At 51.9% G+C, this 18,881-nt stretch overlaps 2 protein-coding genes and 1 long non-coding RNA gene across 11 annotated transcripts in view; 2 read left to right on the top strand and 1 right to left on the bottom strand.

Annotated features, from left to right (window-relative positions):
• The window catches only part of LOC148640287 (cell adhesion molecule CEACAM8-like), a 28,330-nt gene extending 20,395 nt beyond the window's left edge, over nt 1-7,935 (bottom strand). For 2 of the 9 annotated variants that reach the window (XM_088620517.1, XM_088620513.1), the window contains exons 1-6: nt 7,806-7,935; nt 5,803-6,138; nt 4,668-4,946; nt 3,864-4,121; nt 2,589-2,876; nt 1,874-2,012 (exon numbers count right to left, since the gene is read on the bottom strand). In XM_088620517.1, the coding sequence (XP_088476643.1) occupies nt 1,874-2,012; nt 2,589-2,876; nt 3,864-4,121; nt 4,668-4,946; nt 5,803-6,138; nt 7,806-7,854 (1,349 nt within the window). In that variant the 5' untranslated portion in view covers nt 7,855-7,935. The remainder of the gene's footprint in view (nt 1-1,873; nt 2,013-2,588; nt 2,877-3,863; nt 4,122-4,667; nt 4,947-5,802; nt 6,139-7,805) is intronic. The other 7 variants (XM_088620518.1, XM_088620516.1, XM_088620515.1 and 4 more) reach the window with 7 other exon arrangements.
• LOC148640286 (hemicentin-1-like) overlaps nt 1-18,881 on the top strand; it is a 93,763-nt gene that overhangs the window by 39,024 nt on the left and 35,858 nt on the right. The window contains exons 6-7 of the mRNA XM_088621612.1: nt 17,779-18,057; nt 18,353-18,610. Of these exons, the coding sequence (XP_088477738.1) occupies nt 17,779-18,057; nt 18,353-18,610 (537 nt within the window). The remainder of the gene's footprint in view (nt 1-17,778; nt 18,058-18,352; nt 18,611-18,881) is intronic.
• On the top strand, nt 13,010-15,375 carry LOC148640288 (uncharacterized). Its single transcript, XR_015930553.1, has 3 exons — nt 13,010-14,191; nt 14,276-14,289; nt 14,346-15,375. It is a non-coding gene; the product is annotated as an uncharacterized LOC148640288 (long non-coding RNA).

The following is an 18,881-nucleotide window of genomic DNA, read 5'->3' on the forward strand; positions in this document are numbered from 1 at the left end:
GTATCAGTGTGTCTATTCCAGCACTGTGTCTATTCCAGTATCAGTGTCTATTCCAGTATCAGTGTGTCTATTCCAGTATCAGCGTGTCTATTCCAGTATCAGTGTGTCTATTCCAGCACTGTGTCTATTCCAGTATCAGCGTGTCTATTCCAGCACTGTCTATTCCAGTATCAGCGTGTCTATTCCAGTATCAGCGTGTTCCAGCACTGTGTCTATTTCAGTATCAGTGTGTCTATTCCAGCACTGTGTCTATTCCAGTATCAGTGTGTCTATTCCAGCACTGTGTCTATTCCAGTATCAGTGTGTTCCAGCACTGTGTCTATTCCAGTATCAGCGTGTCTATTCCAGTATCAGTGTGTTCCAGCACTGTGTCTATTCCAGTATCAGCGTGTCTATTCCAGTATCAGCGTGTCTATTGGTGTTGCAGCAGGCTCTGCACAGAGAGAATCACACAGAGGAAGCAGCAGGAGGGTTACAGACTGTCTATTCCAGTATCAGTGTTTATTCCAGTATCAGTGTGTCTATTCCAGTATCAGCGTGTCTATTCCAGTATCAGTGTGTCTATTCCAGCACTGTGTCTATTCCAGTATCAGTGTCTATTCCAGTATCAGTGTGTCTATTCCAGTATCAGCGTGTCTATTCCAGTATCAGTGTGTCTATTCCAGCACTGTGTCTATTCCAGTATCAGCGTGTCTATTCCAGCACTGTGTCTATTTCAGTATCAGCGTGTCTATTCCAGCACTGTCTATTCCAGTATCAGCGTGTCTATTCCAGTATCAGTGTGTCTATTCCAGTATCAGCGTGTCTATTCCAGTATCAGTGTGTCTATTCAAGCACTGTGTCTATTCCAGTATCAGCGTGTCTATTCCAGCACTGTGTCTATTCCAGTATCAGTGTGTCTATTCCAGCAGTGTGTCTATTCCAGTATCAGTTTGTTCCAGCACTGTGTCTATTCCAGTATCAGTGTGTTCCAGCATTGTGTCTATTCCAGTATCAGTGTGTTCCAGCACTGTGTCTATTCCAGTATCAGCGTGTCTATTCCAGTATCAGTGTGTTCCAGCACTGTGTCTATTCCAGTATCAGCGTGTCTATTCCAGTATCAGTGTGTTCCAGCACTGTGTCTATTCCAGTATCAGCGTGTCTATTCCAGTATCAGCGTGTCTACTGGTGTTGCAGCAGGCTCTGCACAGAGAGAATCACACAGAGGAAGCAGCAGGAGGGTTACAGACTGTCTATTCCAGTATCAGTGTTTATTCCAGTATCAGCGTGTCTATTCCAGTATCAGCGTGTCTATTCCAGTATCAGTGTGTCTATTCCAGTATCAGCGTGTCTATTCCAGTATCAGTGTGTTCCAGCACTGTGTCTATTCCAGTATCAGCGTGTCTATTCCAGTATCAGCGTGTCTACTGGTGTTGCAGCAGGCTCTGCACAGAGAGAATCACACAGAGGAAGCAGCAGGAGGGTTACAGATAGAGGAGGGGCTGTGCTAACAGTGTGTCAGTACAGTGAAGGGGAAACTGAACTTCCTCTGAACACACACACAACTCTCACACACACTCTGAAACACACAACACTCTCTCACCAATACACAACTCTTAAACACCTTGTTTCAGACACTCAGTTCCCACACAACCCTCTCTCACACACAACCCTCACACTCTGTTATACCCTACACTGTCTCAAAGGTTCAGGTCCAGTCCTGTTACACCTGGAGGACAGCTGGTCCAGTGTTCAGGTCCAGTCCTGTTACACCAGGAGGACAGCTGGTCCAGTGTTCAGGTCCAGTCTTGTTAGACCAGGAGGACAGCTGGTCCAGTGGTTCAGGTCCAGTCTTGTTAGACCAGGTGGACAGTGGAAGTGGGAGAACACTCACCCCTGTCTCGTCATCAGGAAGTAGATGAGTCCGGCGATGAGCCCTACAGCCACCAGCACCGCGATCACAATCCCAGCGATGGCTCCTCCGCTCAGAGAGCCCCCTCCTCCTCCTCCTCCTCCTCCTCCTCCTGGCGGAGCTGCAGAGAGAGGGAGAGACAGAGGGACACAGACTCAGCACACAGACACACACTGCAACAGGGGAGGTCACAGGTCACCAACCCCCCCCTACACCCTCCTGTCAGGAGTCTGCTTCTGACACAGTGGGCAACTCCCACCACTGCTCTGTGCAGTTCCCTTCTCCTCCAGAGGGGGCGCTCTCAGTAGTGTAGCAGTGGGAACAGGAGGCATGTCTTTACACACAGAGTAGTGGTGGTGTGTGTGTGGATCACACTGCCCAGCTGAGCTGCTGAAGACCGACTCTGCTGGGTCCTTTAACCCGGCTCCTGCAGGTTCTGGATGGGTCCAGTGAGAGTGTGGGCCGGGCCGCAGTGGAGGGGCTCCTCTCCTCTGGACCAGCAGAGACCAGGCCCCTCTGTGTGTGGGCACTCAGGTCAGTGTCTGGTCAGCCAGGGAGTCACTCTGTGTGTGGTCAGTCTCACTCATTGTGTGGTCAGTGAGTTCAGTGTGTGGTCAGTCAGGTAGTCACTCAGTGTGTGGTCAGTCTCACTCAGTGTGTGGTCAGTGAGGTCAGTGTGTGGTCATCAGGCACTCACTTGGTCTCTGGAGCTCCAGTCTGTACTCTCCAGTCCCTGAGCTCACAGGGTTGGTCGCTGTGCACTGATAGGTTCCTGCATCAGACTGCTGCAGGAGGTGAAAGGTCACTGTGCTGTTGTCACTAGAGAAGCTGATGCTGGGGCTCGGGGTCAGAGTCTGGCTGTCTTTCCTCCACTGTCTGGAGCTCACAGTGCCAGAGCCAAGAACCTCACAGAACACAGTCAGAGTCTTATTCAGCTCTGGTGTCTGGCCATCCTTCGGACCCACACGGACAGAAGATATCGGCTCTGAGGGCAGAACAGGAGAGTTAGAGAGGGGTCTGGCAGGACTGGGGTGTCACTCCTGGCCATGACTGAGGTCTCAGTGCTCTGGAGGTGAGTATGAGGCCTCACTGTGTTCTGACTGAGTTCTAGACCACTGAGGTTCTGGTCACCTGCTGGTGCCCCACACTCCTTGTGTACTGACCTGGAGTACAGCTGGAGTGCAGACTGTCCAGCTGTGTCCAGCTGTGTCCAGCTGCTGTGTCGAGCCGCCCGCAGGGTCACACCACCAGGCCTGTCCAGACCACTCTGACCTGTGACCAGTGAGTGACCAGTGACACTGTGCTCAGGCTGGGACAGGCCCAGTGCTGGGAGGGACAGTGGGGCAGCACTGGCAGGACAGGAAATCGAGTTGGGGAGCAGGAAGTGGCTCTTTCAGCTCCTGTGCTTTTACCGTGTTTATATTGTGCTTTTACCATGATCACACTGGACTTCACTGCAGTGTATCTTGATTTTACCCTGATCTCGCTGCGATTAACTGTACTGTGATTTCATCCTAGTTTCAGTGATTTTACTTTGATCTTACACACACACTTGCTTGTGTCACAGACTACAGGAAACTCTGGTCAGGATGTCACAGACATTTACCAATGTTCCAGCTGGTCCCCAGATGTTTGATGTTTCTAAGTGGGAGAAACAGAAATGAACACAGAGCTGTTCCTATTGCTCTGAGCTCAGTCTGGACTCCTGCTTCAGAGCTGAGAGGAAAAACAGGCTGATCTGCTGTGAGAGTCGTCTCTCACTGACCCTCTACTGCTGCCCTGGAGTGACCTGTCCCTCTGGTCACTCTGTGGTCACTCTGGGGCCCTGTTTCCCCTGTGGTCACTCTGGGGCCCTGTTGCCCCTGTGGTCACTCTGGGGCCCTGTTGCCCCTGTTTCCGCTGTGATCACTCTGGTGCAGCTGCAGGCCCTGTTGCCCCTGTTGCCCCAGCCCGTGGGGAGGTGGGGACTTACCCAGCACAGTTATCTCCCTCCCTACAGCCTCGTATCTCAGGGTTCGATTGTTGTGGCTCCAGCAGGTGTAGTTCCCACTGTCTCTCTCCTGCAGGCTGACAAAGCGCAGCTCCTGACTGGTGCTGTCAGTCAGCGATCCGTTACAGCTCCAGCGGTACTGCGCTGGGGGGCTGGACCGGGCCCAGCAGGACAGAGTGAGCCCTGAGCCTGCGGGGAACATGTGTCCAGGGGGCGTCAGGCTGGTGTCCTCTGGCCCATCTGGAACACACAGCAGTGTCAGAGCAGCACAGCTGGGTCACAGCACACAGACACAGAGAGCCCAGCTGGGACTCAGTGTGGACACTGCAGCACAGCTGGGTCACAGCACACAGACACAGAGAGCCCAGCTGGGACTCAGTGTGGACACTGCAGCACAGCTGGGTCACAGCACACAGACACAGAGAGCCCAGCTGGGACTCAGTGTGGACACTGCAGCACAGCTGGGTCACAGCACACAGACACAGAGAGCCCAGCTGGGACTCAGTGTGGACACTGCAGCACAGCTGGGTCACAGCACACAGACACAGAGAGCCCAGCTGGGACTCAGTGTGGACAGCAGCACAGCTGGGTCACAGCACACAGACACAGAGAGCCCAGCTGGGACTCAGTGTGGACACTGCAGCACAGCTGGGTCACAGCACACAGACACAGAGAGCCCAGCTGGGACTCAGTGTGGACACTGCAGCTGCAGAAGCAGATGGAGATCAGGTGTGATGCAGGCAGGAGCATCACAGGTCTCCCAGGCAGGATCAGGGAAAGACTCACACAGGACGTTGAGATAGACGGGCTGGCTGGTGGCGTTGCTGATTGAGTTGGACACAAAGCAGTACAGGGGCCCCCGATCGGACCTCAGCACGCTGGATATGGTCAGGGTCCGATTGCCCTCACTCAGCTGGAAGCGCTGGCCAGCTGTGACCTCAGAGGAGCCATTGAGCCATCGGTACGAGGGGGCCGAACCCGAGGCACTGCAGCTCAGCCTCACAGTGTCATTGAACTCCACTGGGTCAGTGATGTTGGCCTGGACAGTCACGTTGGACACTGGCGCTGCAGTCAGAGAGAGAGACAGGGGGACAGTGTGAGGGATCTACAGTGAATGCAGTAGTGTGGCCAGTGGACACATTGAGCCTGTCCTGCACCATGTAGAGACTGTGTCCAGCTCTGTGTGGAGACTGTGTCCAGTGCAGAGACTGCTCAAGTGTGTCTCCAGCGTACTCTATAAGCTGGATGGATATACAGTATATATCCTGTAAGGACTGGTGTGTAATGCCTTTGGGTTGATGTCTTTGATGTGATGTTCTATTTATTTTAAATATAATGTTTATATTTACTACTTGTATGTTTTTGTAAGTTTCTCTGGGTGTTAAACATAGCTGCTTGGATTTAAAACAAACGAAATCAGGCAATAAGGTATTTTTGTTTCATATTCAGGAGGATAAGAGACCCAGATTCAGGAGATGAACAGACTGATCTATAAAAGCAGATACAGTATTTTATCACACCTGTAGCAGTGGTGAAGGATGTCAATCCTCCAGCAGCTCTCTGACATCCCAGGGCGACATGACAGTGTTCCTTCTGACTTCTGCTTCCCTCAGTACCCTGTGTGTGTTTAATACCCACAAGCCTCTATAAACACACTTCTGCTCTTTGAAACTACCAGACAATTCTGTCAGAGGATTATATTTAGGGCTCTTATTGCCATGGTGTGTTTGCATTTCATCCTACAAAGCTGCATTCAGTTACAGCTCATTGAGGATATTTATATATTTTTATACTCACATATTCTGTATATAAAATGTCTATTATGGTCTGTCACACAGTAGTTACACATGGTGATCTAATGCCTGTCAAAAACCAGCAAACATCTCTAAAAGACCAGCCCTGTGAGGTCAGATTTACTCACCGAACACGTTCAGTGTCACCTGTCCAGTCAGTGTTGCCGCTGGATTAGTTTTGACCATGCTGACAGAATAGGTCCCGTTGTCTGCAGCTGTCAGTCCTCTGAGCTGCAGAGCTCCAGTGGACCCGTTCACACTGACTCTGCCTGCGTACCCTGGGCCTGGATTTTCAGTACCAGAGACCCAGGTGACCACAGTGGGGGATGTGGAACTGGTGCCAAAGCTCCAGATTACTGTCACTATCTGTGTTGTAGAAGGATTGATGGTTGTGTGGAACCAGACACTGCCTCCCACAACTCCAACCACAGGGCCTGGAGGTAATATACTCTGGGTACAGCAACCTGTCAATCACAGAGCTGGAGTTACTGACAGTATAACACACTCCTGTCACACAACACACCTCACAGAACCCTGTCAATAACAGAGCTGGAGTTACTGACAGTATAACACACTCCTGTCACACAACACACCTCACAGCACCCTGTCAATAACAGAGCTGGAGTCACTGACAGTATAACACACTCCTGTCACACAACACACCTCACAGCACCCTGTCAATCACAGAGCTGGAGTCACTGACAGTATAACACACTCCTGTCACACAACACACCTCACAGCACCCTGTCAATAACAGAGCTGGAGTTACTGACATTATAACACACTCCTGTCACACAACACACCTCACAGCACCCTGTCAGTGACAGAGCTGGAGTTACTGACAGTATAACACACTCCTGTCACACAACACACCTCACAGCACCCTGTCAATAACAGAGCTGGAGTTACTGACAGTATAACACACTCCTGTCACACAACACACCTCACAGCACCCTGTCAATAACAGAGCTGGAGTCACTGACAGTATAACACACTCCTGTCACACAACACACCTCACAGCAACCTGTCAATCACAGAGCTGGAGTTACTGACAGTATAACACACTCCTGTCACACAACACACCTCACAGCACCCTGTCAATAACAGAGCTGGAGTCACTGACAGTATAACACACTCCTGTCACACAACACACCTCACAGCACCCTGTCAATAACAGAGCTGGAGTTACTGACAGTATAACACACTCCTGTCACACAACACACCTCACAGCACCCTGTCCGTAACAGAGCTGGAGTTACTGACATTTTTCTGTAGAGACAATTGAGTGTGTTACAGTATTGTAGAGACTTTTTGTTACAGTACAGACTGTGTGTTACAGTACACTAACCCAGAGACAGGATAACAGAGTCAGTACCTGTGATCAGCACTAGGAGTGTGTTACAGTACAGACTGTGTGTTACAGTACACTAACCCAGAGACAGGATAACAGATTCAGTACCTGTGATCAGCACTAGGAGTGTGTTACAGTACAGACTGTGTGTTACAGTACACTAACCCAGAGACAGGATAACAGATTCAGTACCTGTGATCAGCACCAGGAGTGTGTTACAGTACAGACTGTGTGTTACAGTACACTAACCCAGAGACAGGATAACAGAGTCAGTACCTGTGATCAGCACCAGGAGTGTGTTACAGTACAGACTGTGTGTTACAGTACACTAACCCAGAGACAGGATAACAGAGTCAGTACCTGTGATCAGCACTAGGAGTGTGTTACAGTACAGACTGTGTGTTACAGTACACTAACCCAGAGACAGGATAACAGAGTCAGTACCTGTGATCAGCACTAGGAGTGTGTTACAGTACAGACTGTGTGTTACAGTACACTAGCCCAGAGACAGGATAACAGAGTCAGTACCTGTGATCAGCACCAGGAGTGTGTTACAGTACAGACTGTGTGTTACAGTACACTAACCCAGAGACAGGATAACAGAGTCAGTACCTGTGATCAGCACTAGGAGTGTGTTACAGTACAGACTGTGTGTTACAGTACACTAACCCAGAGACAGGATAACAGAGTCAGTACCTGTGATCAGCACCTGGAGTGTGTTACAGTACAGACTGTGTGTTACAGTACACTAGCCCAGAGACAGGATAACAGAGTCAGTACCTGTGATCAGCACCAGGAGGCTCGCAGTGAGAGCCCCAGTTGTGTCCATGGCGTTGTGCTCGGTGTCCTTCAGCTCTCTGAGCTGTTCCTCTGTCTGCCTCTGACTTCCTCCTCTGATCAGAGTCCAGCCCAGCTCTGGGAGTGGGAGGGGCTCACAGCACAGCCAGGTCTGACTCAGTGGGATAAGACTGAGTTCTGCTGCAGAACCAGGTCTGACTCAATAAAACTGAGTTCTGCTGTTGAACCAGGTCTGACCCAATAAAACTGAGTTCTGCTGTTGAACCAGATCATAGTCAATGAAATTAAACTGGATTCTGCTGCAGAACCAGGTCTGACTCAGTGGAATAAGACTGATTCCTGCTGCAGAACCAGGTCTGACCCAATAAAACTGTGTTCTGCTGTCGAACCAGGTCTGACTCAATAAAACTGTGTTCTGCTGTCGAACCATGTCTGACTCAGTGGAATAAGACTGATTTCTGCTGCAGAACCAGGTCTTGTTCGATCAGCCTGATTTCTGCAGCAGAGAGGTGTAGCGTGTTGTCCACTGGGGCAGACCTGCACAGTGCAGCAGGAGATACTAGAACTGACACATTCTGATGGGACAGTATTGTTATAATAACATATCATGTGACAGTGAATTATACAGAATATATCAGAATAGGAAGATATTTTATAATGTATATACTTAATGAATATAGATTATAATAGGAAGGTGTGTTATAATGGACAGATGATAATAAGTAGATAATAACAGATTATAATAGGAGGTGTATTATAATAGATAGATGATAATGAGTGGACAGTCATTAGGGGGCGCTCACCCTGTGGTCTGTGTGGGTCCTAATAGAGACCTAATAGAGAGTGATAGAGACACTAGACTGTTAAAAGACGCCGTCCTTCGGATGAGACGTAAAACCGAGGTCCTGACTCTCTGTGGTCATTAAAATTCCCAGGGCGTTTCTCTAAAAGAGAAGGGGAGTTACAGGCCAAATTTCCCCCTGGCCTTTATCCATCATGGCCTCCTAATAACCCCCCTCTCTGAACTGGCTCCATCACTCTGCTCTCCTCCCCACTGAGAGCTGGGGTGTGGGGACTGGAGCATCAATCAGGTGGGGGTACACACTGGTGGTGGTGGAGGGGATCCCCATGACCTGTGAAGAGCTTTGAGGAGTGTCCAGAACAGCGCTGTATACAGTAAGTGTGAGGAATGATTATTATGATGATGGTGATGAAGATCATACACCTGTGATGAGAGCAGTGTGATCTTCTCGCCACACGGTGGCAGTGCAGTCCAATGGCTCTGATACAATATTCCTCTTGCTGCCTGTTGCTCTCTGGTCCAGGTAGTTTCGTGAGACCTGTAGGCAGATGATCGATAAGGGCGGTGCTGTCTGCCACCGGGCGCACGGCTGGTACCTGCGGGTCACGCGTGTCTGCGCACCGCGGTCTTCACGGCTGGGGGCCGTGGGGTCGTCACGGGTCACTGCGGGGCGGACCCGGCAGTAAAACTGCTTGACCTGTCCCGCACGGTCAGCACCGTCTCTGGGTCCAGTCGACATTAAGTCCCGTCAGGCCGCGGTAGGCGAGGCTGTGGGCGGGCTCACGGGTGGGCTGGCCCTGCGTGTCTCCGAGCCGTGGGAGCTGTTCAGCGGTGACTCAGCTCTAGTGCCTCTCTGCGGACACGATGGACTCGCAGCGGTTCGGCTCCATGCTCCTGGTCCTGCTGTGGGCGGCAGGTAAGGGAACCGGACAAACAGAACCGAGCCGGGACACGGGTCACTGGTGTTAGAGAAGTACCGTGGAGAATCACCCCGCGAGTTTGTTCCGTGAGAATAAATAACAAGGTCTGTCTTTGTCTGAAAGCTTCAGAAACACAGCGACCGGAACCGGAGCTTCACGGCGCAAGTCGCGACCCGGTTCTGAAAGTGTTACCTTGTCCGTGTTAAAAACACGCAGAGATAGAAACTCAAGCTTTTAAAAAAATCTCAGAGCGCTTCAGCGTTTTTAGACACCGGTGAGTGGAAACTACTCCATTAGAACAAATAAACAAAACTCTTCTGATCTGAGCGCCGGGGGTCGGTGCGAGGTGACCCGATCACTGACTGGACTCCTGGACTGCGATCCGGGACTCCGGGTTCCGGTTAATCGCTGTAATGTGTGTTGTGTGACTGTTTCCCCACCCGCTGTCTAACACGCTGAAGCGCGCTGAGTTTTTTTTTTAAAGCTCGTGTTTCTTTCTCTGCGTGTTTCTAACACGAATAAGACCGGCTCGCGACTATGTTACACTTCAAACTTACCAGAGTTTCCAGAATCAGTCTGGTTTCTGAAAGACTCCAGACCAGTCTGGGAATGAGGGTCTCCTTTCTCCATCTGATCTGTGTTGTGTGACAGGAGTGTGTTATACTGTCAGTGACTCCAGCTCTGTTATTGACAGGGTGCTGTGAGGTGTGTTGTGTGACAGGAGTGTGTTATACTGTCAGTAACTCCAGCTCTGTTATTGACAGGGTGCTGTGAGGTTTGTTGTGTGACAGGAGTGTGTTATACTGTCAGTGACTCCAGCTCTGTGATTGACAGGGTGCTGTGAGGTGTGTTGTGTGACGGGGGTGTGTTATACTGTCAGTGACTCCAGCTCTGTTATTGACAGGGTGCTGTGAGGTGTGTTGTGTGACAGGAGTGTGTTATACTGTCAGTGACTCCAGCTCTGTTATTGACAGGGTGCTGTGAGGTGTGTTGTGTGACAGGAGTGTGTTATACTGTCAGTAACTCCAGCTCTGTGATTGACAGGGTGCTGTGAGGTGTGTTGTGTGACAGGAGTGTGTTATACTGTCAGTGACTCCAGCTCTGTTATTGACAGGGTGCTGTGAGGTGTGTTGTGTGACAGGAGTGTGTTATACTGTCAGTAACTCCAGCTCTGTGATTGACAGGGTGCTGTGAGGTGTGTTGTGTGACAGGAGTGTGTTATACTGTCAGTGACTCCAGCTCTGTTATTGACAGGGTGCTGTGAGGTGTGTTGTGTGACAGGAGTGTGTTATACTGTCAGTGACTCCAGCTCTGTGATTGACAGGGTGCTGTGAGGTGTGTTGTGTGACAGGAGTGTGCTATACTGTCAGTGACTCCAGCTCTGTTACTGACAGGGTGCTGTGAGGTGTGTTGTGTGACAGGAGTGTGTTATACTGTCAGTGACTCCAGCTCTGTTATTGACAGGGTGCTGTGAGGTGTGTTGTGTGACGGGGGTGTGTTATACTGTCAGTGACTCCAGCTCTGTTATTGACAGGGTGCTGTGAGGTGTGTTGTGTGACAGGAGTGTGTTATACTGTCAGTGACTCCAGCTCTGTGATTGACAGGGTGCTGTGAGGTGTGTTGTGTGACAGGAGTGTGTTATACTGTCAGTGACTCCAGCTCTGTTATTGACAGGTTACTGTGAGGTGTGTTGTGTGACAGGAGTGTGTTATACTGTCAGTGACTCCAGCTCTGTTATTGACAGGTTGCTGTGAGGTGTGTTGTGTGACGGGGGTGTGTTATACTGTCAGTGACTCCAGCTCTGTGATTGACAGGGTGCTGTGAGGTGTGTTGTGTGACAGGAGTGTGTTATACTGTCAGTGACTCCAGCTCTGTTATTGACAGGTTACTGTGAGGTGTGTTGTGTGACAGGAGTGTGTTATACTGTCAGTGACTCCAGCTCTGTTATTGACAGGTTGCTGTGAGGTGTGTTGTGTGACAGGAGTGTGTTATACTGTCAGTAACTCCAGCTCTGTTATTGACAGGGTGCTGTGAGGTGTGTTGTGTGACAGGAGTGTGTTATACTGTCAGTGACTCCAGCTCTGTTATTGACAGGGTGCTGTGAGGTGTGTTGTGTGACAGGAGTGTGTTATACTGTCAGTGACTCCAGCTCTGTTATTGACAGGGTGCTGTGAGGTGTGTTGTGTGATAGGAGTGTGTTATACTATCAGTAACTCCAGCTCTGTGATTGACAGGGTGCTGTGGTGTGTGTTGTGTGACAGGAGTGTGTTATATTGTCAGTGACTCCAGCTCTGTTACTGACAGGGTGCTGTGAGGTGTGTTGTGTGACAGGAGTGTGTTATACTGTCAGTGACTCCAGCTCTGTTATTGACAGGGTGCTGTGAGGTGTGTTGTGTGACAGGAGTGTGTTATACTGTCAGTGACTCCAGCTCTGTTATTGTTAGGGTGCTGTGAGGTGTGTTGTGTGACAGGAGTGTGTTATACTGTCAGTGACTCCAGCTCTGTTATTGACAGGGTGCTGTGAGGTGTGTTGTGTGACAGGAGTGTGTTATACTGTCAGTGACTCCAGCTCTGTGATTGACAGGGTGCTGTGAGGTGTGTTGTGTGACAGGAGTGTGTTATACTGTCAGTGACTCCAGCTCTGTTATTGACAGGGTGCTGTGAGGTGTGTTGTGTGACAGGAGTGTGTTATACTGTCAGTAACTCCAGCTCTGTTATTGACAGGGTGCTGTGAGGTGTGTTGTGCGACAGGAGTGTGTTATACTGTCAGTGACTCCAGCTCTGTTATTGACAGGTTCCTGTGCCCAGAGTACAGGTATATTCCCTCCAGGCCCTGTGGTTGGCGTTGTGGGAGGCAGTGTCTGGTTCCACACAACCATCAATCCTTCTACAACACAGATAGTGACAGTGACCTGGAGCTTTGGCACCAGTACCACATCCCCCACTGTGGTCACCTGGGTCTCTGGTTCTGAAAATCCAGGCCCAGGGTACGCAGGCAGAGTCAGTGTGAACGGGTCCACTGGAGCTCTGCAGCTCAGAGGACTGACAGCTGCAGACAACGGGACCTATTCTGTCAGCTTGGTCAAAACTAATCCAACGGCAACACTGACTGGACAGGTGACACTGAACGTGTACGGTGAGTAAATCTGACCTCACAGGGCTGGTCTTTTAGAGATGTTTGCTGGTTTTTGACAGGCATTAGATCACCATGTGTAACTACTGTGTAGCAGACCATAATAGACATTTTATATACAGAATATGTGAGTATAAAAATATATAAATATCCTCAATGAGCTGTAACCGAATGCAGCTTTGTAGGAAGAAATGCAAACACACCATGGCAATAAGAGCCCTAAATATAATCCTCTGACAGAATTGTCTGGTAGTTTCAAAGAGCAGAAGTGTTTTTATAGAGGCTTGTGGGTATTAAACACACACAGGGTACTGAGGGAAGCAGAAGTCAGAAGGAACACTGTCATGTCGCCCTGGGATGTCAGAGAGCTGCTGGAGGATTGACATCCTTCACCACTGCTACAGGTGTGATAAAATACTGTATCTGCTTTTATAGATCAGTCTGTTCATCTCCTGAATCTGGGTCTCATCCTGAATATGAAACAATAATACTGTACCTTATTGCCTGATTTCATTTGTTTTAAATCCAAGCAGCTATGTTAAACACCCAGAGAAACGTGAGGTGTGTTGTGTTACATACAAGTAGTAAATTTAAACATTATATTTAAAATAAATAGAACATCACATCAAAGACATCAACCCAAAGGCATTACACACCAGTCCTTCCAGGATATATACTGTATATCCATCCAGCTTATAGAGTATGTTTCCTCCCCCCACAGTCACTCTGAGCCCCTATAGTGGCACAATGTCCCTCCAGTGTTGCACTAAACCATTAATCGCACTTGTGCGTAAACCAGTACTCCCTTATTGTGAACTGGTTGAGAAGCTGTATTGACTGTGGGATACAGGGCTTCCTCGTTTCGTTACCTCTGCATGGAAACTGTTGTTTGCTGAACCTCCTGAGTCGGGGTCTGTCTGGGAGCAGATTCTATGGAACACAGAAGGAAACTCCATGAGTTTGCCTAAAGGCAGCTTCTGTAAGTTCTGGTTCAGGACAGTGTTCTTGATTCCCATCTCAGTGTCCAGCAGAACACTGGTGCTGATTCTTTTTCTTCATGGGTCAGAGGTCAGGTCCCTCGTGATGAGTTCAAGAGCTGATGGAAAGGCTGCAAGAGGTGATCTCATAGGTGACCAGAGCCAGAGGAGGCTCACAGAGTTATTCACTAGGAGTGCATTTAGAATAATCCACATGTACATGCAGTGACCTGGACTGTGATCCCTCTCTCCAGGACTGTTAGGGAAATCTGGTCCCAGCAGTCGGTGGACGGTCTGACCTTTCAATTTCGAAGGGCGGGGTTGGGGACATGGGGGGAGACGGGGAAGGAATGCACACCCTGAGGTTTTGGGGGCTTGTACCCCTTGAACTCCCACGTCCCATAGTGTTCTTTAGCAACCACGTGGAATGGTGTCTTCGGCCATAGAAACAGCAGCCCACAGGGGTTAGTGGTTAGTACAGTACTGAGTGGTCAGTGCTCTGGTCACAGTGCTCTGTGGTCAGGCTCGGTGGTCAGGTCTCAGTGCTCAGTGCCCAGGTCTCAGTGGGCAGTGGGCAGGTCTCGGTGTTCAGGTCTCAGTGCTCAGTGCTTAGGTCTCAGTGCTCAGTGCCCAGGTCTCAGTGGGCAGTGCCCAGGTCTCAGTGGGCAGTGGGCAGATCTCGGTGTTCAGGTCTCAGTGCTCAGTGTCCAGGTCTCAGTGATCATGAACTACTTGCAGGCAGGTTCCTCTTCAGCAGAGTGGTGACGTGTGACTCATCAGCAGGCTGTAGCACTGAGTCCCCAGAGACAGAGACACAGCAGGGCTCCTGTGGAAGACCAGGGTGTTGCTGCTGTTGAAATACTGTGGCAGTGGTGTGGGGGTCAGCTCTGCTGTTCCCCAGCTCCTGGGGCACCAGGCCATAAGAGCTGTCAGACAGTCCAGCCTGTAGCCAACTGACGTTCAGTGATCTCATCCAGCTGTTCCTTCGGAGAATCCAGGGTGTCGGCTTCATCAGCATGGCTGGGCAGTTTGTTCCACAGCCCCACCACCCACCACCACTACCTCCCTGTAGTTTGCACTTGTGTCCTCAGGTTCGAGTTTCCCTGTTGACTCTAAACCAGTCTGTTGTGTTGATTTCATCAGGTTCCCTTGTAGCCCCCTCTCTTCAAGAGGAGGGTCCGGGGTCTGAGTGTGGCTCTGTCTGTGTGGAGTCTGCATGCTCTCCCTGTGTTTGAGTGGGTTTCGGCCGGGGAACTCGGGATTCCTCCCACTCCTCCTGGGGACAGGCTGGCTCGATTGTCGGGGTGCTGTTGGCAGATCTGGGTTGATCTGTCCTCAGTCATGTGATCACAGTCCCATCCTGGCAGCCTGCTCCTCTGGGATGGGCTCCGGCTTTCCGCAACCCTGACCGGGACAGCGGGTTTCTGGAAGCGGAATGGGAGACGAGCCGGTTACTGTCTGTTGTGCTGTGACCCCTGTGAGTGGTGCTGGAGAAGGGGCTGCAGGCCGAGGGGAGAGGCGGGAGGAGTTGAGTGGATGATGGATCCTGCACCAGCAGGACAAAGCTGCCTGTGACCTGCAGAGGCAAGGCTGGAGAGCAGCACCTTGGCAGGGATGAGGAGAGCTGGGGTAAGAGGCAGGGGCTCCCAGCGAGAAAGACTGTCGGACAGCGGCACTGGAGAGGGCTGGGGGCCTCGGAGGTGAGAGCGAGCTGGAAAAAGGGAGAAAAAATTGATCCAGCTGGGAATCCAGCTAGGACAGCGAGTCCCTGCTGAATCGGTGCTCGGAGATTTAGGAAGAAGGTGTCTGAGAGGGCGAGTGTAAGGCCAGAGCTACTGTACCACTGCAAGCTGGAGCTCAATGTCAGAGCACTGAATCAGAGGGAAAAATGCCCTGAATGCCAGCTTACTTGCCGGATCGATGTTGGGATTGACTGCCTGACTTTCCCGACCACGTTCGCAAGGAGTCAGAAGGAGACCGAGAGCCCATGCAGATGTTCGGGCTGCTCGGGGCAACATCAGGAGGACATGAGCTGCTCCCAGCCCCGTTATAACAGCGCCCCACCCCTTGTCAGCCAGTCTCAGGACAGCTCTGAGGGCCGTCGAGGCCAGTTGGGTTTCTGTTAGTTCTCTCCGTTGAATTCCCGAGAAGAGGAGGTTGGAACTTGTACTGACATTTGAACAGAGACTTGCCTGTGGTGGTTTGGAAGGATGTTACGAGAGAATTCTGCCCAGGGAAGAGGTGGTTCCCACTCATCCTGAAAAGCAGGCAGGTGGCAGTGCAGGTAGGTCCCCAGGTCTTGTTCACCTCCTCTGTTTGGCTGACGGATTCCGGGTGGCATCCGGACGGCAGGTCGATCCCGATTTTCAGCAGAAGGCCCTCCGGTGGTGCTTGAGAAGCCATCAGGAAGACAGACAGTAGGAAGAAATGGCCGGCTTTCAGGAAGCAGTTGACCACAGTGAGTGTGACTGAACGACTCAGGCACAGGGAGGCCAGTTATGAGGTCTGCGGAGATGTGCTGCTACGGCCGATCAGGAATTGGAGGGAGAGGAGGTGACCGGTTGGCCCGATTTCAAACTGGACAGGAGGCCATGATGGTGATGACTGCCCTCATTGACGGACACCAGAAGGGTCAGCTGGTGAGCTCCAGAGTTTGTCACCGTCTGGGTGTGCGGCCGGTCAGGAGGAGTGTCTGCTGGACAATCCTGGGCAGGATGGTTTTGCTCGACCTCTAGGGTGGCCCCAGTGACACGATGCGGAGGAACGATGGGAGGGGGTTTAGGAGGAGCGTCACCCGAGGAGTGCATTCTGGAGAGGGCATCAGCCCCCAGGAGTCTGGGTCCTGGCTGATGCCTGATGGTTAAATTGAAAAGGGACACGGCCGTGGCTCCCTCACTCCGCTGCCAGCGGGATTCTTCCCAGGGAGTCAGACCTTCCAGTCGTGTCTCCGAGATCCGCTGGAGCTCCTCCATTCTGTTGTGCTCCGGACCTGGTGGTGGGGCCAGGGCCGATCCGGATGACAAACCGAGCCCCAGGCACGGGATTTCAGAGAGAACCTCGGTAGTCTTCGGAAGGGCTCGGTGGGTCCGAGGCTTGAAGGAGCAGTGCTGGAGAAGGGGCTGCAGGCCGAGGGGAGAGGCGGGAGGAGTTGAGTGGATGATGGATCCTGCACCAGCAGGACAAAGCTGCCTGTGACCTGCAGAGGCAAGGCTGGAGAGCAGCACCTTGGCAGGGATGAGGAGAGCTGGGGTAAGAGGCAGGGGCTCCCAGCGAGAAAGACTGTCGGACAGCGGCACTGGAGAGGGCTGGGGGCCTCGGAGGTGAGAGCGAGCTGGAAAAAGGGAGAAAAAGAACAATCCAGCTGGGAATCCAGCGAGGACAGCGCGTCCCTGCTGAATCGGAGCTCGGAGATTTAGGAAGAAGGCGTCTGAGAGGGCGAGTGTAAGGCCAGAGCTACTGTACCACTGCAAGCTGGAGCTCAATGTCAGAGCACTGAATCAGAGGGAAAAATGCCCTGAATGCCAGCTTACTTGCCGGATCGATGTTGGGATTGATCACCTGACTGAAAGACAGGGGGTCTTTGAGAATTGTGTCCCGACCGTGTTCTCCAGGGTTGAGAGGAGGGTGAGAGCCTGTCCGACTGTTTGGGTTGCCCAGGGCAACATCGGGACAAGACTCCCAGCCCGAGTGTCACACTGTTGGCTTTGAAAACTGTGCTTGATAACAGGACAGATCTCAGTTTAGAAGAAGGCACACAGGCCATACTCATACACAGCTCTGATGTGCTCCAGACATGGGATCGAGAGATCTGAGCCTCCTGGGCATCAGTCACAGACCATAACTGGCTTGAGCTGTGAGAGCTTAGTGTCACTGGGATGTACAGCAGCCTGGAGAGACACACAGAACTAGTGTGAGGAAAATCACGCTGGAGACACCCTTGAGCAGTCTCTGCACTGGACACAGTCTCCACACAGAGCTGGACACAGTCTCCACACAGAGCTGGACACAGAGCTGGACACAGTCTCTACACGGTGCAGGACAGGCTCAATGTGTCCACTGGCCACACTACCGCATTCACTGTAGATCCCTCACACTGTCCCCCTGTCTCTCTCTCTGACTGCAGCGCCAGTGTCCAACGTGACTGTCCAGGCCAACATCACTGACCCAGTGGAGTTCAATGACACTGTGAGGCTGAGCTGCAGTGCCTCGGGTTCGGCCCCCTCGTACCGATGGCTCAATGGCTCCTCTGAGGTCACAGCTGGCCAGCGCTTCCAGCTGAGTGAGGGCAATCGCACCCTGACCATATCCAGCGTGCTGAGGTCCGATCGGGGGCCCCTGTACTGCTTTGTGTCCAACTCATTCAGCAACGCCACCAGCCAGCCCGTCGATCTCAACGTCCTGTGTGAGTCTTTCCCTGATCCTGCTTGGAGACCTTTGATGCTCCTGCCTGCATCACACCTGGTCTCCATCTGCTTCTGCAGCTGCAGTGTCCACACTGAGTCCCAGCTGGGCTCTCTGTGTCTGTGTGCTGTGACCCAGCTGTGCTGCAGAGTCCACACTGAGTCCCAGCTGGGCTCTCTGTGTCTGTGTGCTGTGACCCAGCTGTGCTGCAGTGTCCACACTGAGTCCCAGCTGGGCTCTCTGTGTCTGTGTGCTGTGACCCAGCTGTGCTGCTCTGACACTGCTGTGTGTTCCAGATGGGCCTGAGGACACCAGCCTGACGCCCCCTGGACACATGTTCCCCGCAGGCTCAGGGCTCAATCTGTCCTGCTGGGCCCGGTCCAGCCCCCCAGCGCAGTACCGCTGGAGCTGTAATGGATCGCTGACTGACAGCACCAGTCAGGAGCTGCGCTTTGTCAGCCTGCAGGAGAGAGACAGTGGGAACTACACCTGCTGGAGCCACAACAATCGAACCCTGAGATACGAGGCTGTAGGGAGGGAGATAACTGTGCTGGGTAAGTCCCCACCTCCCCACGGGCTGGGGCAACAGGGGCAACAGGGCCTGCAGCTGCACCAGAGTGATCACAGCGGAAACAGGGGCAACAGGGCCCCAGAGTGACCACAGGGGAAACAGGGCCCCAGAGTGACCACAGGGGAAACAGGTCCCCAGAGTGACCACAGGGGCAACAGGGCCTGCAGGACCCAGAGTGACCACAGGGGCAACAGGGCACCAGAATGACCACAGAGTGATCAGAGGGACAGGTCACTCCAGGGCAGCAGTAGAAG

This window comes from Lepisosteus platostomus, chromosome 26, assembly GCF_059453375.1.
Source record: "Lepisosteus platostomus isolate fLepPlt1 chromosome 26, fLepPlt1.hap1, whole genome shotgun sequence".
NCBI classification, from domain to species: domain Eukaryota; kingdom Metazoa; phylum Chordata; class Actinopteri; order Semionotiformes; family Lepisosteidae; genus Lepisosteus; species Lepisosteus platostomus.